The 21,888-nt window shown below is 38.1% G+C and overlaps 1 protein-coding gene across 4 annotated transcripts in view; it reads right to left on the bottom strand.

Annotated features, from left to right (window-relative positions):
• Positions 1 to 21,888, bottom strand: part of GRID1 (glutamate ionotropic receptor delta type subunit 1) — a 592,171-nt gene that overhangs the window by 220,443 nt on the left and 349,840 nt on the right. For all 4 annotated transcript variants that reach the window (XM_057421472.1, XM_057421471.1, XM_057421473.1 and 1 more), the window contains one exon: positions 16,481 to 16,686. In XM_057421472.1, the coding sequence (XP_057277455.1) occupies positions 16,481 to 16,686 (206 nt within the window). The remainder of the gene's footprint in view (positions 1 to 16,480; positions 16,687 to 21,888) is intronic.

The following is a 21,888-nucleotide window of genomic DNA, read 5'->3' as shown; positions in this document are numbered from 1 at the left end:
TCATCGCTACAGTGATGTGGTAAAACAGATGGCCCTAAGAGTTCACTTTGAATTACAGATGGCAACATGAAAACTTTAGTGGATTTGGAGTTGTTTGGTTTTTTTTTTCTTTTTTCTGGTTGGTTTTGGTTTGAGGGTTGTTTTTTTTTTGGCGGGGGGGGGGGGGCGTGTAATTTATTTTATTGTATTTTATTTTAATTTTTATAAATTTTTGGCCAAGGTGAAAAGAATTTCCTTCAGCTTTATACTTAAGCAAAGCATCTTGATACGGCAATTTTTTAACTGTATTGTTACCTCCCTGTAAAGATTTATATGTACTCTTAATTCTAATTTAGATCAGCAATTGAAAAACATATCTCATTAAGTTCCTCTGTAGTTCATCTAACATCAGCACCTCTATTATTTATATTGTGGTTTAAGCCCAGGCCATAAATCAGAACCATACAGTCTATTCCCCTGCTTTCACTCCCCAAGGGATGGGAAGGAGAATCAAAAAAAATGCAACTCCCACGGGCTGAGATAAGAACAGTTTAGTAACTAAGGTATAACACAAACCCACTCTTGCTACCACCAATAATAATAATGATAAAGGAAATAACAAGGGAAGAGAATACAACTGCTCACCGACCGATACCTAGCCCGACCCAGCAGTGAACTAGCCCTTCCGGGTAACAGTTACATCCTGGGCATGACGTGCTGTGGTATGGAATACCTCTTTGGTCAGTTTGGGTCAGGTGTCCTGTCTCTGCTTCCTCTCGGCTTCCCCTCCTCCCCGGCAGAGCATGAGATTCACAAAGTCCTTGGTCAGGGTAAACATTACTTAGCAACAACTAAAAACATTGGTGTTATCAGCACTGTTCCCAGGCCGAAAGACAAAAACACAGCACTGCACCAGCTACTAAGAAGAGAAAAAATGACTGCTACTGCTGAACCCAGGACAATTTACTTTTAGGAACTCCTAAACTCTTGACATATTTGTCGCAGGTAGTAACTTTATCACAAATGAAAACATTTGAAAGGGGAGTGAAATAAAGAGAACAAGACATAAAATCTCTGGCTAGAAAAGCTAAATTTAATTTTTTCAAAGTAGCAAAATCCTGAACAGAGATAAAGATTATGTAGGCCATTTTGTGAGAACACCAATGTTACTGTTATTCTCCTAACATATGAGGCAGCCACAATCAGCAATGCAAACTGCCCAGTATAAGAAGGTTGATATAAAAACACTTATAGCTTTCCTACTTAAAAGATTCTAGAGCTTGTGACTCCTTTTCACATTCTTATTAACCACTAAATACAAGTAGGCAATCAGGCCTTTCTTCTGCAGACACCAGGAGTGCAAGACTCAAAACAGCAAAGCCAACTCTTTAGCTTCAAGTTATTTACAAATCTGTTGATGCTTTGACACTTCCATTCAGCTATTTCATTCAGGCTTGTTTTCCTTTTCGTCTGGGATTGCAACATTCCACAAATTTCATTTAGCCATCACAAATAACAGCTTCTGCTCAAGTTACCGTTAAAATATGGAGGGTTTTGGGACTAATGTCTGGCTGACTTTATCAATTGCACTGAAGCACTGCTCATGTTCCCCAAGAGGCCTTTGAGCTTTGTGAACATACCAGTACTGGGGCAGCTTTTCCCTGCTCGTTCTCATACTCAGGCTTTGACCTTTATTTCATTTTACTCTTTGTGTCTTCACGGTCAGAAAAAATTCAGTGCTAATGACATGCCTGAGCAAGGTGGGTCTTCTACACTCTCTCTGTTCCATTTGGCCAGCATTGCAAATCCCCTGCATGAAATAACAAATTCCAAGAGGCTTTTACAGATACAGTTCTCCACCTAGTTACACTGAAAGATGTCAACACTATTTGCAAATATCAGTAGAGCACATCAGAAATATGAACGTTCTCAATGAGCTGAAACACAAGAGGTCTGAGGAACTTGTACTCTCTGGTTCGTTTCTACTCCAGTATCCCTATTTTCCTTTTCCAGCTGCAGAGAGCAAACATTTACTCTCTCTTCTTCCATATTTACGCAGGCACAAGTTCCTGCTTAAGTGACTTACCTGGGTATGGTATAATATGCAAGTTGTGTATGTGTGTATGTATAATACATACATATTTTTATATAGTATCTATATTACATAAGCATATATATTTTACTCAGACATGTTTGGTGTTAAATATAACTGTTATTAATTAGTTTTATTAAGTAATGAATTAATCCATTTTTATGTAGATACAGATAATAAAAGCTACGTGGGTGAAAATCAGATGGGTAATATTATTTTCAAGGCTTTTAACCACTAATCACAAAAAAACAGTATTCTTATTCAAATCCAGACATACCTTTTAAAAAAGTATAAAACATATTCAAACACAGTGAGGAAGAAAAAATCTGAAGATGTAATATAAGCTGAAACTATGAGTATCCAAACTAGGAACCTAAGATTCACTTGGTTCTCCAACAGTTTGGGCAGTGTAAACTTCTGAGGAATCTTATGCAAACTCTCTTATTAAGTTCTTAAAAGAAATACCAAAAAAAGTGGAGGTGCCCTCCCGCACAGGATCCTACACGCATGAAAACTACCTGGAGCTCAATTGCGTTGTTTGCAGCAACGTTTCACACTTGAAGGAAGTAGGCAGTGAGAATTCCAGCCATACATTCCCAAAGTATTAAGAGGTCTTGACATCAAGACCTTAAGGTCCTCTTTTTATCACAATTTTCTCTCTTTGGTATTTGTTTTTAGCACTCCTGCACAGCACACATTTGCAAATTGGACACTTCCACTGGTTATTTGTCCTGGATGACATAACCATCTTATTTACATGGCAGCGTTTCCAGTGCTAGGGTGCCTCTTGGTTATGCAAGCTATCAGGGATATATCTGACTTGAACTGCATAATTTTAAGTATTCATAACTGTATCCAGGCCAAAGTGCTCTATTTGCTAGATTGGTCTGACTTTAAATCAAGATGTGATTGACAATGAGTTTTAAAATATCTTGAAAGTTAGAACAGTTTAGAAAATTAACAATACAGTATTATACTTTTTGTTTGGTTGATTGTGTTTTGTTTTAATATTACGTACATCACAAAATATGCTCAATACTCTTTAATAATTTTATGGGAAAACATGTTGGGGAACTTGCAGTATTTTCAAGTCAATATACTTTCAGTAAATACACAAAGTCATTGTCATACTCCAAGGTTTGGCCTTTTTCCCTTTTCAGTATTATCTAAAAATAATTTTATCAAGAGTTTTTCCCTTGGAAAGTTGGAAGCAAAACACAAATTATATGTCAAGACCAATCACTCAAGGTGCGTTCCTAAAGAGTGTCCTTGGAATCCAATTGCTATTTGCACACACATTAATAAAGTGCAAAGCTTTTAAATCTGATTGCTTCAAGTTGAATGGATGGGTCAGTGCCAAACAAATTGATCTCGTTCACAGAACAAGGTCTATAGCAAACTATAATTCCATTACAATGAAAGGGCTCAATTCAATAAATAAAATACAGATTTTTAAATTTACCGTAGCAGCTCTTTAAATGCTCTGTCGGAATGTATGTGCAATCTGCATTATTTATCTGAAACTAAAGCAAGCACACTATTCAAAGAGAATTTTAATTTGACGCGGAGGGAGGGGGGTGTGTGTTAAAGGCTGCATGTCTGATAAAAGCATCATTGGAGTGACAAAACTATCATTTCTGTCAAATGAAACTACTAGGGGTCAGTGGTGGCAAAGACATACCTGGCAGTATCAAACAAAAGGATGACCTTTTGGGCAAATTCTTGGTTTGACATTTAAAAGTTCAGCCCCCATATCAGGCGACCTCGAAAATTGCCTACTTTCTCTGTAACCTCATGTCCCCGCTGGAAAAAAAAGGGGGCTAATAATCCTTTACCTCTATATTCTATGTTCTGTAGGGATAATAATTAGGTACCTGCCTCAACACGGAGAGATCAACCTTGAAAAGTGATCTTTGAGAAAAAGGTGTAAAAATGTATCTTAGTAAAAGCCTGAATATGTAGTGAACAAACATGATGGCAAAACCAGCAAATACAGAAACCTGATTATATTTCTTTCTATGAAAACTTCAGTATGAAGACTTCCAATGAGAAGATATTACTAAATTTGAAAACTCTATCAGGAAGTATGACACAAAGTTTATGTCCTGCCCCACAGAGGATGCTGTCAGAGCTACTTTTATTCCCTTAGAAGTCATACTGCAAAGTGGTCCAAAAACCTGGAAAAAGGTCTCATAAGGGGAATGTGAAGTAATTCTGCATATCGATGTTTATTTCAGTAAAACAAATAATCACAACAAAAACAGGAGTAAAATTTCTACCGTCTACAGATACACATCTTTCCAACGGTTGGAGGACAGCAAACTGCGTATCTGACAAGAACTGAAAGACAAACAAGCAACCCGTAATTTGTCACTCTGGCAACTATCCATCAAAAAAGATGCCCAGCCCACAGCAAAGTACTGTCACTGCCAGCCTGTCTCTTCACTCCATACATACAGTATGGAGCCTTCCAGTCCTTGGTACCTTTGAAGATATTGTCGACACATTTGCCATTATAAGAATTAGAAGGTCTTATATACCTTTAAAGTAGTTTCTTCTTACCCCATTTCTCTTCTCTGAGGCCAGAAAGTATTCCTTTCCCACAGCCTTCCTGGCTCTATATCTATCATTCCATTCTCCCTCTTCCTTATACCTACAGATCCCTTAACAAACGGTTCATATGCACAGCCTTGAACTTTCTCTTCTGAGCTAAATTCTTTTCCTTCGGGCTTCTACTTTCTGCACTTAAGTGAAACTGGTTTTACTGACATTCACTTTTCTTAGCCAAACATCGTAATGTTACTCTCTTCTCTTTGACTTGTCAGATAGATGATCACATTTCATTTTGCTAAACCTCTGCTTCTCAGCACTTTTCTCCTGCGTTTTCTCCTATGCCACTCCTTTAGCACAGCTTCTCCAGGGGACACTTTCTGTGATATCCTCTTCAAGTTCCCAAGGAGCTTCCCACAACCATTCACTCCGTAATCCCCTCCCTTTACACTAACTTCATCCAGTGAGCAAAATAGCAAAAAAAAAAAAACCCACTGCCATTCAAATGTTGATGAGAACTGATCTACTTCTCTGTGACACATTTTTCATATTCTGTTGAATCTAAATAGTTAGCTTGCTTTCTGGATGCCCTCATAAACTTGATGTGGATAATGAGATTTTTCAACCCTCTCCCTTCCGGGAAAGGACATCCTTTTTCTCAGTCAAAACAGACAGCCAGAATATCAGACCTACCAATTTGGACTACAATCCAAGTGTCATCTTTGACTTTCATTTCTTACTAAACTGGTCATCCAGGATAAGCCCAAAATCTCAGAGATTCATAACCTTTCTAATAAACAGTTCTTCTTAAGCATCTGTAATGCTAGAACTCTTTTCCCAGCTCTGATGACATTACATATTGATTACTAAAAATGTTACTGTAAGCTCATCTCATACCCTGCTGAAACTACTACTACAAAGAGGATTTTGGCTTCAGTGTTAACACTCTTCACCTACCCATATTTAAAAAAAAGATTCTACAAATGCTTTACATTCCCTTATTTAATTCCCCCACCCCTTTTCAAATGCTGATTTCTAAGATCTTGGTATGAAGACACTACTTCTGTCATTGCACAACATTCATCATCAATCCCTTTTATTCTCCAAATACTTCTATCTGGCCCACCTTGCATGCTGTAAATTCTTTGGGGATATATTTATTTAGGATCTGTAAAGCAACATTCCAATTCATAAGAAGACACTCAAGCATACTATTTACAATAGCACCAGAAGTACTAAAAGCAGCAGTAGGAAAAATAATTATTAGCGCATACTATACTCTCTTTTAAAACAACTCTTAAACCTTTGCTAATTTTTAAGATATTTGCCACCCTCCAAGGTACAAAGGTAAATGAAATGACACATCATGCTTTATGTTGATGATACACTGCTGTATTTGTTTGACACAGAACACTCTTTGCCTAAGGAAAAGACACCTTATTGCACAGTTGCCACACTGTCTCAAGTTATAAGCTTAATTTAACCAGATCTAACTGCTTGCCCCTGATGAACAAGGTTCCCAAACATTTCTTCCCTTACATTTCCAAAAAACTCCAATAATCCTCTATTTTAGATTTTTCAGGGAGCTCTACACCTTGAACTGTGAAGACTGCATCAAAAGAAGTGTGACCAGCAGGTCGACGGAGGTGATCCTGCCCCTCTACTCTGCCCTCGCAAGACCTCACTTGGAGTACTGTGTGCAGTTCTGGGGTCCTCAACATAAAAAGGACATGGAACTGTTGGAGCAAGTCCAGAGGAGGGCCACGAGGATGATCAGGGGACTGGAGCACCTCCCGTATGAAGACAGGCTGAGGAAGTTGGGGCTGTTCAGCCTGGAGAAGAGAAGGCTGCGTGGAGACCTCCTAGCAGCCTTCCAGTATCTGAAGGGGGGCTATAAGGATGCTGGGGAGGGACTCTTCATTAGGGACTGTAGTGATAGGACAAGGGGTAATGGGTTTAAACTTAAATAGGGGAAGTTTAGCTTAAATATAACAAAGAAGTTCTTTAATGTGAAGGTAGGCCAAGGAAGTTGTGAATGCTCCATCTCCAGCAATTTTCAAGGCCAGGTTGGACAGAGCCCTGGGCAACGTAGTCTAGTGTGAGACATTCCTGCCCATGGCAGGGGGGTTGGAGCTAAATGATCTTAAGATCCTTTCCAGCCCTAACAATTCTGTGATTCTATGACACTAACACAACATTCAGTGTTGTTTTCTACACATTGGACAGTACTGTATCAGCAACACTAACCCTTGCACCTACGCTGTGCACTGCCTGCCCAACATAAAAGTAACTTTTAGGGAAAAAGAGCATCAGACCTAGGACACTCTTCTTGGGATTAATCTTCTCAAACCAAGATAAATCTTGCCCAAGCTTCTATCTCACACACAGACAGCACTGTACTGTATGCTGCAAGCAATTAGTGAAGGCTTAAATCATTTTCCAAATAAGTTTGAAACTAAAAATAACTCTTGGGTAAATATAATATAGTTTTGTTTCACCTACTAAAAGTGATTAAAAACCTCCTATGAAAAGACGCAAAGCAGGTGAAAAATATTAGTAGCAATTAGTACTCATCCCCTACTACAGAAAAATGGCCTCATTCTATAACCTCTGAAACTACTAATGAAATGACTCTTAATCCAGAACACCAGCTCTAGAAGTGCATTTTAGGTGAGAGATGATTAACTGATTGTACAGAGCCCTGTACTCCAAGTCAATCCCTGTGCTTGGAAACTCTTGCACATGTGTCAATGGAAAAAGCCAACCTGCAGCTACTGTGTGAACTCAGCAGTGTTAAAGGTTCAAAAACTGAATAATTGCAGTATCTATTTTATAATCTTCAAACTCAAGCTACCCTAGCACAAGTAAGATTAAGAATTTACTGAATTTATGGAAAAAACAGTCAAACTGGAAGATGGCAAATAGTTTTTGCATGGTCATTACTTTTTCTATTTTTATAAGGCAGACACATTTTCTCACGTACCTGCACTGCTTGTGCTAGTGTCTTACAACAGTAAAATACATAGTGATGAATGCAAATGCAGGAGCATATTTTAAAATTAATCATCCATAATTAATTTGTAATCTCTGATTTCTGGTAAATTATACCTAAATTGCAGAAAATTATCCTTGCTAGGAAGGATAAAGTCATCTGCAGATTTGCAGTATTTTAGAGAAAGATTTTACATATATTTATGTATTATAATGACCACAGATATGTCAAGATATTTAACTTTAAAAATACACACATATAAAAGCTTTATGTTTAAATTGCACAGTATCCCAAGAGTGAGTAGAAAAATCTGAAGTAAGATTATTTTTAAAAAACAAAATAAACATGAGGGTGTAGGTTGAAGTGGGGTTAGCTTTTTGTAGCTCAAGATTTTAGTGCTCCCTGAAGAGTTGTCCTTCATCAGCTCTCGCAAAGGCCAAAACTGGGTACTATTAAAGACAGTACTAGAGGGAATGAATTGCATGTGGCCCAATTCAACAATTCTGTTTCCAAGACATTAATTACTCCTCTCCCTTCAAAACCACCCCCATAAATACAACCTCTCCTGACAGAAAGAATCCCCAAATCACAGACTGGTTTTAGTTGGAAGGGACATTAAAGATCATCGAGTTCCAATTTCCCTGCCATTGGCAGGGACACCTTCCACTACACTAGGTTGCTCAAAGCCCTGTCCAACCTGGCCTTGAACATTTCCATGGATGGCACAGCCACAGCTTCTCTGGGCAACCTGTGCAATTGCCTCACCACCCTCACAGTAAAGAATTTCTTCCTTACATCTAATCTAAATCCCTTTCATTTCAAAGCCATTACCTCTAGCCTAAATACCCTTGTAAATCATTCTTTTTCAGTTTCCTTGTAGTCCCCCCTTAGGTACTGGAAGGCTTCTATAAAGTCTCTCTGAAGCCTGATCTTCTCCAGGCTGAATAAGCCCAACTCTCTCAGCCTGTCTTCATAGGAGAGGTGCTTCCGCTCTCTGATCATCTTTGGGGCCCTCCTCTGGACTCACTCCAACAGGTCCATGTCCTTCTTGTGTTGGGGGCCTCAGAGCTGAATGCAGTACTCACAATGGGGTCTCATGAGAGAGGAGCAGAGGGGAGTAATCACCTCCCTTGACCTGCTAGTCACACTTCTTTCGATGCACCCCAGCATATGTTTGGCTTTCTTGGCTGCAAGTGCACATTGCTGGTCCTGTTGAGATTTTTGTCAACCAACGCCCCCAAATCCTTCTCCTCAGGGCTGCTTTCAATCCAGTGTCTGCCCAGCCTGTATTTGTGTTTAGGGTTGTCCTGACCTAGGTGCAAGATCTTGCACTTGGCCTTGTTGAACTTCATGAGGTTTGCCTGGGCCCACCTCTCAAGACTGTCGAGGTCTCCCTGGATGATATCCATTCCCTCCAGCCTGTCAACTGCACCGCATAGCTTGGTGTCATCAGCAAACTTGCTGAGGGTGCACTCAATCCCACTGTCCATGTAAAAAATTAAAGAAGATAAACAGTGCTGGTCCCAACACCGAATCCTGACATTAAATTTGTGCAGAGAGCTACTTCTGGAACATACTGTATTAACGTGGGGCTACCCTGAAAGGAGAAACCTATGAACTAGGACATAGTGATACCATAGCACAAGCACCTGCTTCAACAACATGGATGCCAGTCTCCGCATCCTATTGCCTTCCACTTTACAGACTTGTCACCTTTATCAGGGCCATCCCATGTGAACAGGCTTACCTTGCACCATGCTGTTCATTTCCATACTTAACAGAGAGATTGAGAAAAGATACAAATATAATAGGTAAGAAAATTAACAATTTTCTAGACTAAAAAAAACGAATGAAAAATAACAAAATAAAAATTAAGGAAGCTCATGAAGCAATGTAAAATTAAAGTATTTCAACAATATTTTTTTTTTTTTCAACCAGATATTCAGCACGGTTTCCCAACATCCTTACTTGTGGATGGAAGCAAAATTTTCAGGAATTGAGTCATGTTTTAGCAACTGAACACCCATAATGAAACAAGAATCCAACAGTATACTGAGGAGTAAGTATTCGGAACAAGAGGAATGTCCAGTTCCTGAACATACAGATTTAATGATATTCAAAAATAAATGGTCCTCTATGCATGTGTTCAGTCATCAGATTCAAAATATGACCTGAAAAATTTAGTTCCTTCAGAGCATACATACTATTAATGACATTGAGAGACTTAGTAAGTGGTGTGGTTTTGGCTGGGATAAAGTTAATTTTCTTCCTAGTGGCTGGTCCAGTGCTGTGTTTTGGCTTTAGTCTGAGAACAGTGCTGATAACACACCAATGTTTTTAGTTGTTGCTAAGTAGCACTTATACTGATCAAGGACTTTTCAGTCTCTCACGCTCTGCCAGTGACAAGACGCACAGGAAGCTGGGAGGGAGCAAAGACAGGACACCTGACCCAAACTAGCCAAAGAGATAATCCATAACACAGCATGTCATGCTTGGTATGGAAACTGGCGGTAGCTGCCTGGAAGGCACCAATCACTGCTTGGGGCTAAGATGGGCACTGGTCAGCAGGTGATGAGAAATTATACTGTGCATCAGTTGCTGGGTTTTTTGGTTTGGTTTTGTTTGGTTGGATTTTGTTTGTTTGTTGGGTTTTGTTGTTTTGAGTTTTCTTTTGGTTGGTTGGTTGGTGGGGGAAGAAAGTGTTATTTCTTTCTAGACTCATGAGAACTGTGTAATTCTAAGATATTTCATTTCCTTTTTTTTTTTTTTTTCCTCTTAATTGACCCACAAAGCCTCACAAAGCTTCTATCAGTTATTGTTAGAGATGTACGGAACCGAATGCAGGCCTCATGTTTCTCATTAGTTCAACATTCAGGTTCAAAATCTGTTGCAACATTAGGAGTGGAATAAAATAAAATAAAATAAAATTCTAGAATTATCATCACTTAAGCTTACCTGCACTAGTAAAAGAAGTGTCATTTACATGAAGCTACGTAAAGAATTCACGTAAAGCCATTTATTCACCAAATTATGATATCTTTTCTCCCTCTTCAAAATGCCTACAAATTTATGACTGCACATGTAAATGATCGTTACAAACATTTTCAGAGATCCCACAGCTTTCATTAATCATAGTGAAACAAAATGTGTGAGGGTTTGTGTGTGGCTGGGGGTTTCTTCTGGCCCAATTGAAAGAACCTGCTTCTACGCTAATTTATCCCATAATGTGAGGCTTTGTTTTCACTTAAGTTTTAGCAGTTTAATGAGGTTTGCTTGTTTTATATTATTAATAATTAATTATAACTATTATTCTCTTTTAGCACAAAGTTTTACTATATTGCAAATGCCAGCAGACAAGATTTTAGCACAGAGGAAGAAATAGAAAACCAGAGAAAGATTTAGAAAAAACAAGCTGGGTACGATTTAACTTCAACTATTGAAAGAAGAATGTATTATTTCTACAGTTCTGTTACCAGCATTCACAAATCACTACCACCTCTTTCAACAAAGAAATTGCTTTCTAAAAAATGAAAAAGGCATAAATTTTTTTTTCCCAAATTATTTACCAGTATTTCAAGATGTTTATACACTGTATAGAAAGCAGAGATACCGGCTAATACGCTGAATGTTCGTAACATAAATAAGAGAGCTGTATGGCAATACGAAATGCCAAGTGCCAGAAAATTATTAAACTTTTTTCCTGTTAAATTCTGAAATGTTAAGGTGTCTGCTTCCTGTGGAAATCCATTTCAGACAATTCCTTTTGGGTGCAAACTGCTCAAGATGCCATAAATAATTCCTGCAGCTCCAGTCAAGTAATAGCATGTCACCAACTGCAGAGGAAAAAAGAGAAGTCTGGAGCACTGTTCACGAAAAAGTGCCAGCTAGGAGTGCTCTGCGACTAAGGTGCTCAGCATCCTCAATGACTAGTAATGAAAAAAGGTCGAAAAATCAGTGTGAAATGGCCCCACCTTAACCAAAAGCAGAATATATTTTTCTTTTTTTTTATTCTTTTTTAAAGGAATAAGTCAGAACATTTGACATTAACTAGAGTAAAAGAGAAACAGAAAGCAGTCCTTGCTTTCTGGTGAGGACACAGAGGTGACTGCATAAACAGGACAGAGATAAATTATAACTGTTTAACAAACAGTATTATTCTGGCAGTTTATAGCTTCAGCTCAAATTGGAATTGCATTGATTCAGATAACCCTGCTGCAATGATACAGGGTTTTAGCATCAATTTTTAATGCAATTAATCTGCTCTCTAGTTATTTGATTTTTTTTTGTATCCTGTTTACTATACTAGGCATGTAAAGAGTTCCTCTTTCAGCCTGTATGTGCAGGGGTATGCATATATACTAGCTACCTTATTGCAGTAAGCTTACTAGCCTACAGTCAAGACAGACTCAACAAGCAATGATATAATTTTCAAAGACACACCTAAATGGAAGCATTTTTCACTTCAATGAAGCTGCCAAAAAAACCAGCAATGCTGAGTTAAGGGTTTTGTAAACCAAAGAATCCCTTCTCCTTTTAAATCAATAACCACATGCAACCATGTTACAGCCTCCATTTTACTGGCTTTCAAAAGTAAAGGTGGCAATACTAGAAAGCAGCATGATTAAAGTCTATAAAGCAACTGATATCACCTATGGTTTCTACGAAAAATCTCATAAAAATACATATTCCAAATAAATAAAATGTGTTCTGCAAAGAAATAAAAAACAAAACATCACCACCAAGTCCTCCACAGCTAACAGATACTGCACATTTGCAGTAGGAAACTTGAGAAATACTGAACCACAAGATCCCTTCCCCCACTTGAAAAGTCTGAATTTTTTCACACAACAAATGCTTCCTGACATGTCTTCAGCAGGACCCCTGGGTAATCTAGAACACCCTTCAAACTGTTTCAGAAAAGACTGCTAGACTAAGTTAACAAAGATTTTTTTATCTAGTGGATCTCTTCTTGAACACCCTGAAGAATGACACCTCACTGACCTCTCCTGCCAGGCGCTCATATAGAAGCATAGAACCAACTAGGTTGAAAAAGACCTTAAATAGCACCAAGTCCAACTGTTACCTGAGGACTGGCAAGGCCTCCACTAAACCACGCCACTAAGGGCTTCCTCTACATAGTTTTTGAACACTTCCAGGGACAGCAACTCCACCACTTCCCTGGGAAGTCTGTTGTAATGCTGGATCACCCTTTTGGTGAAGAAATTTTTCCTAATACCCAATCTAAACCTCCCCTGGCGCAGCTTGAGGCTGTAACCTCTTGTCCTATCACTTGTTACTTTTTGTCTAATTAAGCTCTCCATTAGAAAGCATTCCTTTTTAATTTGGGGTCATTACTTCTTGTTAGACCACCCATGATTACCTTTAACAATTCCTCCTCCTCTTATGCTTCTTCTCAAGTATTTATATTCCTTTAGGAAGGCTGTATATAGCACATTCCTGAGATCTTTCTCATTGGGTCTTGCTCTCCAATCCTTTTATTATTTTTGTCACCCCTCTCTAAACCATTTTCCATGTATTCATGTCAGTATGCAGGCTAGAGCCCTTACTGATAAAAGCAATCCATACAAATATGCCTCCACTACTTGCAACCAAAAAAAAATGTCTCTATTGATAAGTGGAAGAGGCAAGTGAAGTCTTTGCAAGGAGGGAGACTTATGAGTCTTGGATCCCATGCCTGTGCCAGAAATAACAGAATAACTGAAAGTAATAAATCTCCTTTCCATTTTTGCACTGCTACCTTTTCTTCTTTTTTTTTTTTCCTATATATTGCCTTGCAAGGAAATCACATCTTCAAAATATGAAACATTTTTGCTCCTACATGCATACCTATTACAACTGAGAATTCTTTTGCATATGAATTAAGCAATGGAACCAGGGCAAATATATTGGGGATTTTTGCAGGTGGAGAAGGGAACATTTTTCACAAAATTATTAAAGAGAGACACACTGTCTTTAGATTAAGTTTGTTTTAATCCCAAAGTGACCTTTTAATGGAAAACCTAGAGTAGCTAACATTTTAAAAATGCATTTACTTTCTGTTTGTTTTTTTTTTATAAAGGCTGATTCCATATTTATACTTCTAACACTGAAAAGATTTTTTTTCTCTCTATTCTTACAAACAAAGCAATTTTATGGAAGAATAAAAAGCTTTGAAAACTTACAAAATGTCAGTAATTTCTGTTGCCCCAAGTTTGACACATGACAGAAACAGGCATTGAGGATACTAAGTAAGTAAAGTGAAAATGATGCCTAAACAAAAATTAAAGAAATAATTCTAAAATTGAGGAGTTAGAATTTCAAAAGTTTCACATATGACATGTCAGAGCGCCCTAACTCTGTGCATCCAGTCAGATGAGATCATCCAAGAGATAAGCAGGGATGAAATCTGTATCCATAAATTTAGCAGGAAAAATGTATCACTTGCAATATTGAAAGAGACAAAATAAATCTTGTACTAGCTTCTAATGACTGACATCTATAACTTTTGCTAAGAAAAATTTTTTAAAACCATTTCCATCATGGTTTATACTCCAGAGGCTGTCCAAGAAAATCTTACTTTTGTTTGGCATTCCCCAAGAGTTTTCATGTGTAACACCTGGCTTTTATGATTCTATGTTATTAGCTAATGGACTTTAATAAGATCTAGTTTTTCAGGTATTTTTCCCCTGCTACAAAATATCAGCTCAGCAAAACCAAAAAACTTAACAAGAAACCTCTTTTTCACATGGAACTTTCCATTTCCAGAAATTAATGGAAACAAAGTTTGAAATCCAATTTATTCTCTTTGTTCTTAAGCTCTTATTTGTAATTTGAGCTAAAATAGAAAAGATTAAAATTAATATACCCCAAATTTAAAAATAAACTGTATTAATTTTCTTCTTGGGTTACTACTTACATATTTTAGAGACATAAATACTTTTCCAAAACAGAAAAGGGAAATTGTTTCAGAACCTCAAACAACTTCCAAGGTGAGGAGCTGGACTGGTAACAACATTATTTAGTATATAGTTATACACTACCTATAGCATGAAATATTTATTAACTGTGGAAATAAGTAAAGATTCGAATGCACTTACTGCTGCACATTATGAATTATGTATTTCTGTAATTTACTAAGAATACCTATTTCATTTAAGCTGAAAGTTGTTATTCTAGACTCTCTGGAATTGTGCTGTAGATAATTAGTTGAGGAATCAGTTATTGCAAGCCTCCACAAAATGTAAGCCCAGCCTCTGCTAGTGAAGGAGTCTTCCCGAAACCTTGCGCCTCGCAGCTTAAGTCTTTTGAGAGTTCCTTTCTAAGATGTAAATTTTCTTTCTATAAAGCTTTTCTGAATCAATTGAGATTCAATATAAGAAGATTGCCAAATAAATTACTTTTCATTTCTGCCCACAGTTAAACTCCTGCAAGGATCTGGAAATGTATCAGGATCATTAGCCTTAATGCCTATAATACACACTGCTTTAAGGTGAAGTGAGTAGTAAAACAGTTTAATACATTAGCCTCTGCTCTTGAGACCCACAGGGTCCTCGCAGTGCATGCACGTAACTCTTATGGACATTTCTGAAGCCTTATGCACTCAAGGGGGACAGACTTTCTACCCAGCTTGGGTCTCAATAAAACACGTGTTGATGTCTTTTCAATACCTGGTTTGGATACATTGTTAGGACTCAATGTAAAACTAAGCAATGTGTATTTTTGCCAGAGCCTACTATGAAGCAAATAAAATCACTGACTGAGCTGCATATAGCTTACTGTACTTTGAGGGCAAGTACTCCCCGATTCCTCTACTGAAAATCTCTGTGTATGCACAAACACAAGTAGAAATCATGTCTGTATTTAGTCTTTTCCAGCTACCCATTTGCCTAATTTATTTACCATAAAATTTACCCTATTGATTTAAAAATCACTGATGAACATAAATGTGGAGAATTTACTTATGCTAGTATGATAAAAAAAAAAAAAACCACAAAAAAAAAATCAAGTTAATCTAGCTCTTTTTTTTTTTTAATCCAGCAGGCTTTGATGCAGCAAAATTGATAACTGGAAACAGACTTCATCCAAAGTTTAATTTATTGGGTCAGTATTATCCCTGGTTAGTTAAAATAAAAAGAATTAAACCAACCTACTTGATTGCCAAATTCCTAGCTAATGAATACACATAAACTTATACTGAGGATCCAACTCTCATGCACAATGCTGATCTATAAAACATTGCAGAATAGTTAATCATTTAATGTTTAAAAAGCTAGATAAAACTAGCTCATGCCAAAAATTAGCCCACAGCACAATATTAATTACAAGTTTGCCCAACAGCTAGCTCCCTGCCTTATTTAGCATACTTGATTTCAAGGAACCATTAAGGAAACAAAAAAAAGACAAACACATAATTCCTACTTCATACTTTATAAACAACTCTGTGACTCAGCTTGCAAATATCAATAACATGCCTTTTTAATATGAATTTGAAGATTTCCGCAGTAAAGATGACTCAGGCACATTATATTTCTTTTCTAATAGACTATAGTAGATGTTCTTGTCACTTATCAACTGTGATTGAAATCCAGGTATGGAAGATGACTGGAAAAATAGAATTGTCCCATAAATCTGCATAGTATACTAAGAGGGCCCACCTGGCCCATGCTATCCCAGTTTGCCTTAACCACAAAGTATGCATTACATGGAGTACCTGTTACTTCCGTTCCCTGGCACTAAAGTCTGGCAGTCTTATTCGACATTTACCAAACAGCACTCTCAAAATCTACCACTTCAGAAAACATGGCAAGGTGTCACATAAGCCATCATATATGTTCCTGAAATGTTAATGATAAAAACTGTGCACTGACCTCATTAATAAAAGTCTGGGCTCCCCGTGGGCTTAGGAGTAAGATAGCCCTTCGCAATGTGTCCCGATAGCGGTTCAGCTCTTCTGTTTTCATGGTAGTGAAAAGGTTGGCAAAGACTCTGCTGATGTTCCTGTCCACTTTTTGTAATGACACATCAAGTCCCAGTCTTGAGGCCTGATCAAGAAATCCCTGCAGTCCACGTATATCTGTAACACAGGAGAGGGGGCGGGGAGAGGGGGTAGGAGAGGAAAAAAAAAAGAACCACTGCATCAACCTTCACCAATTAGGCAAATATCTCTAATTAGCTGGAAAAAGACTTTTTATTCCTGTACTGCTGTCAGGAGTATTCCATCTTCCACAGCTCCCTTTCACAGAGAGCGCTTAACAGGGAAATTCTATCAATTACGTTTCCCTGGAAAACTCTGAATGTCTCTTTGGAAGAGCCAGTTCATGTATTTGGGTGGCTGTATGTAACCCCCCAGAAGCTCAAGGCCACAGGGCCTAACACTGCACAAACAAAAAGTCCAACCCCAACAATATCACAGTTCAAATGCAGAAATCCAGGAACAGCAGGGAGACAAATCACTCACTCCTAAGCTTCTCTCCTTCCACCATATATTGAAGGTTAAAAAACAAAACAAACAAACAAAAAATACCAACACCAGCCCCTCCCCCTGCCAAAAAAAAACAAAAAAACCCACAAAAAAAAACCAAAAAAAAACCCCAAAGCTTTCAGTAGGGGAAATGCTGCAAATGAGCACTTTCAAAGCCCATTCCATTGAGCTCTGTCCCTCAACTTCAATCTGAATGGAAAAAAAAACACAAAAACAAAACCAGAAAGGTATTTCCCTAATCCCATTTGTTAGAACACTAGTATGGAAGAACACACATTTCATATTATGTTCATGATGGAATCTGTTCAAACTGTGCTCTATCTTAATGAATTTCAGCTTTTTTCTGTAATAAATGTCTGAGGTTTTATTTTGTAGTGAAATTTAGAGCAAGAGAAAGGTCAAAGCTTATAGTGAGCCAGGTTGCTTTCAAAATTGACAGTGACCCAATCACAGCTGTACCATGTCATTAGCAGCCCTTAATTTTATGTGAAGCATATATAATTTGCCTTGAATAAGAAAATTTTTATTCCCCTTTTCTCACATTCCTTTCTCACACTTTTATCATCAAATATCAGCTCATGGGTGAAGCTCAATGGTGTAAGTTACATTACATTCATAAATCTCACAATAAACCCCACACTTCAGAAAACTTGACTGTAACTCTAACGATCTCTGTTACAAATTACATTATAACGACTGGTGGGTTGGGGTTTTGTTTTAAATTCTGGAAGTAAGCATCTGATTAAATTCTACATCTCAATACCACAGACACCGTCAAAGTCAGGAGACTGAAAAACAGTTTGATTCAAGTCAGTAGCATTCCTTGATGCCCCAACTGAGAGGGCTGTTAGACCATCACCAACCTTGGTGTTGCATGGCCATAGAATATAGATTTGAAGTTCTCTTTTCTCTCCCTAAAAAACACCATATGAGACATGATACAAGTAACACCTTGCAAGAACACACCAGTTAAAGAATTTAGCTCATGTACAAGCACAATATATTGGAGCCAACAATGTAATGATCGAACAATAGATCCAAAAGGAAAACACTGAAATTTAGCCTGAGTAGCTTTGTACTTCTATTCAAACATGGGAATGCCCGTTAATATGATAACTTCATCTTCAGAAAATAGCCCATTTACAGAGAAACATCAGAAAGGAATAGAAATTAAGCTAGGGATGAGCCAACTGCAGCAGAATCTTTACTGCCTTTTTAACTCAAGCTTAGTTGATAAGATTATCATTCCAGCCAGCCCCACCATCAGGAAAGGTGTACTCAAGAAGGTCTTGCTGGTGACTTAGGCAAGTCTATAGCAATTTTATCACACTGACAAATACCTACTAGATTTGCTTACTGTATAAAATCCTGAGTCACTGAGGAAAGCAAGAGGTTTATTGCTATGCAGGCATTTCTGGAAAATGCCAGAAGACTTCAGACTTCTAGAACTGCTAAATGTTGCAGATGTGCTGAAATAATGACAGCGACAAACAACTATTGTTTATAGGTCAAAGTATTTGACAGAAGTTGTCAAGCTTAGTTTGGATTTTGTTAATTTAAATTCAGTAAACTAGCGTTCATTACTATACCTTTGCTTACTATATGGATTGATGATACATGAAACACTGAGATTTTTCAATTATCTTAGAATCATAGAATAGTTAGGGTTGGAAAGGACCTTAAGATCATCAAGTTCCACCTCCCCTGCCATGGGCAGGGACACTTCACACTAAACCAAGTTGCCCAAGGCCTCGTCCAACCTGGTCTTGAACACTGCCAGGGATGGAGCATTCAAAACCTCCCTGGGCAACCTATTCCAGTGCCTCACTACCTTCACATTAAAGAACTTCTTTGTTATATTTAAGCTAAACTTCCCCTGTTTAAGTTTAAACCCATTACCCTTTGTCCTATCCCTACAGTCCCTGTTGGCATCAGCCCACCTCACAAGCATGTCAAGGTCCCTCTGGATGGCATTCCTTCCCTCCAGCGTATCAACCGAACCACACAGCTTGGTGTCATCGGCAAACTTGCTGAGGGCGCACTCAATCCCACTGTCCATGTCAGCGACGAAGATGTTGAACAAGACCGGTCCCAACACCGATCCCTGAGGGACACCACCCGTTACTGGTCTCCAGCTGGACATTGAACCATTGACCACAACTCTTTGTGTGCGGCCATCCAGCCAGTTCGTTATCCACCAAGTGGTCCATCCATCAAATTGATGTCTCTCCAACATAGAGACACACAAGGATGCTGTGTGGGACAGTGTCGAACGCTTTACACAAGTCCAGGTAGATGACATCAACTGCTCTACCCCTGTCCATCACTTCTGTAGCCCCATCATAGAAGGCCACCAAATTGGTCAGGCAGAATTTCCCTTTAGTGAAGCCATGCTGGCTGTCACCAAGCACCTTGCTGATTTTCATGTGCCTTAGCATGCCTTCCAGGAGAATCTTGCCAGGCACAGAGGTGAGACTGACTGGTCTGTAATTCCCCAGGTTATCCATTTTCCCCTTCTTGAAAATGGGGGTTATATTTCCCTTTTTCCAGTCATCGGGGACTTCACCTGACTGCCATGATTTCTCAAATATGATGGCCAGCGGCTTCACAACTTCATTCGCCAGCTCCTTCAGGACCCGTGGATGGATTTCATCAGGACCCATGGACTTGTGCACATTCAGATTTTTAAGATGGTCTCGAACCAGATCCTCTCCTATAGTGGGCGCAAGGTCTTCATTCTCACAGTCCCTGCGTCTGCCTTCCAAGACTTGGCTGGTGTGGTCAGAGCCTTTGCCAGTGAAGACAGAGGGAAAGAAGTCATTCAGAACCTCAGCCTTCTCCAAATCCTGTGTAGCTGTGTAGTAATTATGTTCAGTCCTTCAAAATTACTGCAGTGCCTGACAAGCAGTAAGAAAATTCCCTTTTTATAGTTTAGTAATGACTTGTCTGTTTGTGCAAGCACCTGAAGTTATCACTGCACAAAGAAAATCTGTTTACAAAAGAGTAACTGTGCTGATGTTACTATGTTTCTTTTGTATTATGTCTCAGCTCCCCTGCTGAACTACTGGTTAGAAATAATTGTTGCAGACCAGTGCAAAATACTCGATGCATATGGTAAGAATATTTGGTCTTGGAAGGATATCTTGTATTCCCTTATAAATTTTTACCCCCAAGGAAAACAGACTATTTCCCAGTTTGAAAAAGTGAAAGAATTCAGACTTTTCCCAGGTTGAGAATAAAACAAACTGAGATGGAAGAGACTGTCCAAGCTCAAGTGTACAAGCACAATCTGTCAGTTTTTCACAAATAGAAGAGAATGTGAATTTATTCAGTGTTGGCAATTAGAATTAACTGCATGGCTGTATCTTCCTGAATGCTGACATGCTTGTTCTTACATGACACTGGGGAGGAGGAGAAGGCTTGGTGGGAATTCAGAGGAGGAAGCAGGAACTGAAGAGAAGTGTTTCCAGAAGTGACTATTTTAGGTGCCTATCGAATGGAATTTTTTCACAAATAATTATTTGCAGCCATTACTAACAGGATAATAATTTCTTAAAATATATCAGTACATAAATGCACAAACATATGCCATATGCAAGAGCATTTGTTTATAAATCGTAATAAATTAGGCTTGGTTTTATTTTATTTTACATATCACATATGAAAGTGAGCTTGATGCCCTCATTTTTTTCTCCTCCATTTAGTAGATCACAAATCCATGCAACATAAAAGAAAAATTGAGCTTCGTTCAATGACAGCTCAAACAGAAATATTCATAGAAACAGTAATAAATTTCTTTCCACTTCTCATAATTTAGAACAGTTAATTCTTTATTTTCTTCAGCACCCAAGGAGCTGTAAAATTGTAAAATTCAGAGAATTTAATAAAAATAAAGGATTCTATAAATGCTTTTGTCTGTTAAAATAATGTACTTTGTCTCTTGTAGTCTCAACAGTGGCCTTTTATTAAAAAGTTCAGATTTTAGCATTAGAGAGTTATCCTGAACTGTTACTAATAATTCCTTGTGCCCATTTATTTCTTACTTTATAGGAAAGTACAGCAAATCCAAACTCAATCACAGTCAAACACTTCTGTCTGAACATATGACAAATGAAAGACCAGTCTGCTGTAACTACACAACCTACAGCTATCTCTGTCTTCAATTTTCTAACTAGTTGCTTTTACTCAGGTGTAGTCTACATTCAACCATAAAAATCACATAGTACTATTTTAATCATCTAATTGCCTACCTGGTTTTCACATGTCCAACATGCAGAATTTCAGAGACAATATTTGAAAATTTCTCTGTAGAGAACATCAGTTTCTTGAAGATGATGCAACACCTGCACTCAGAAGGAAAATGAATGTACCCTATACAGAATGCACTCAGGCAAGCACTTCTCTAAAAGTGATCTGTAAAACCATATAATAATTGGATATGTTTATAATACTCCAGTGTCAAGCACAACCACGTAAAATTAGGCTGGAATTGGAACTAACTCACTAGAGCTTCGTAAGAAAAGCAAACTTCTTTTGAACTTTGTATCTCTTCTGTTACATGTGGCTGGAGAGAGAATTTCTGTGACTGAGAGCCTTCTTCCTAAGTGGCAGATACAGCATGTGTTCAGGTCTGACAACAGAAAAATGAGGCAATTGCAGAGATAACTATTACAAGGAAGGAAGGAAAGCCTTGATGCACTGCTAAGATATTAATTTTGTCACTCTGACTACAAAACTAGTGCTCACCATAAAAAATACTGAACTATAAGGAATAAAAAGTGTATTATTTCCTGC

The sequence above is a fragment of the Pezoporus wallicus genome, unplaced genomic scaffold (assembly GCF_028554395.1).
Source record: "Pezoporus wallicus isolate ANWC-B61680 ecotype Strahan unplaced genomic scaffold, APGP_CSIRO_Pwel_v1 contig_4816, whole genome shotgun sequence".
Classification (NCBI taxonomy): Eukaryota; Metazoa; Chordata; class Aves; order Psittaciformes; family Psittacidae; genus Pezoporus; species Pezoporus wallicus.
Note: the sequence above shows the minus strand (reverse complement) of the source record. Positions and strands in the feature narration are given on the sequence as shown.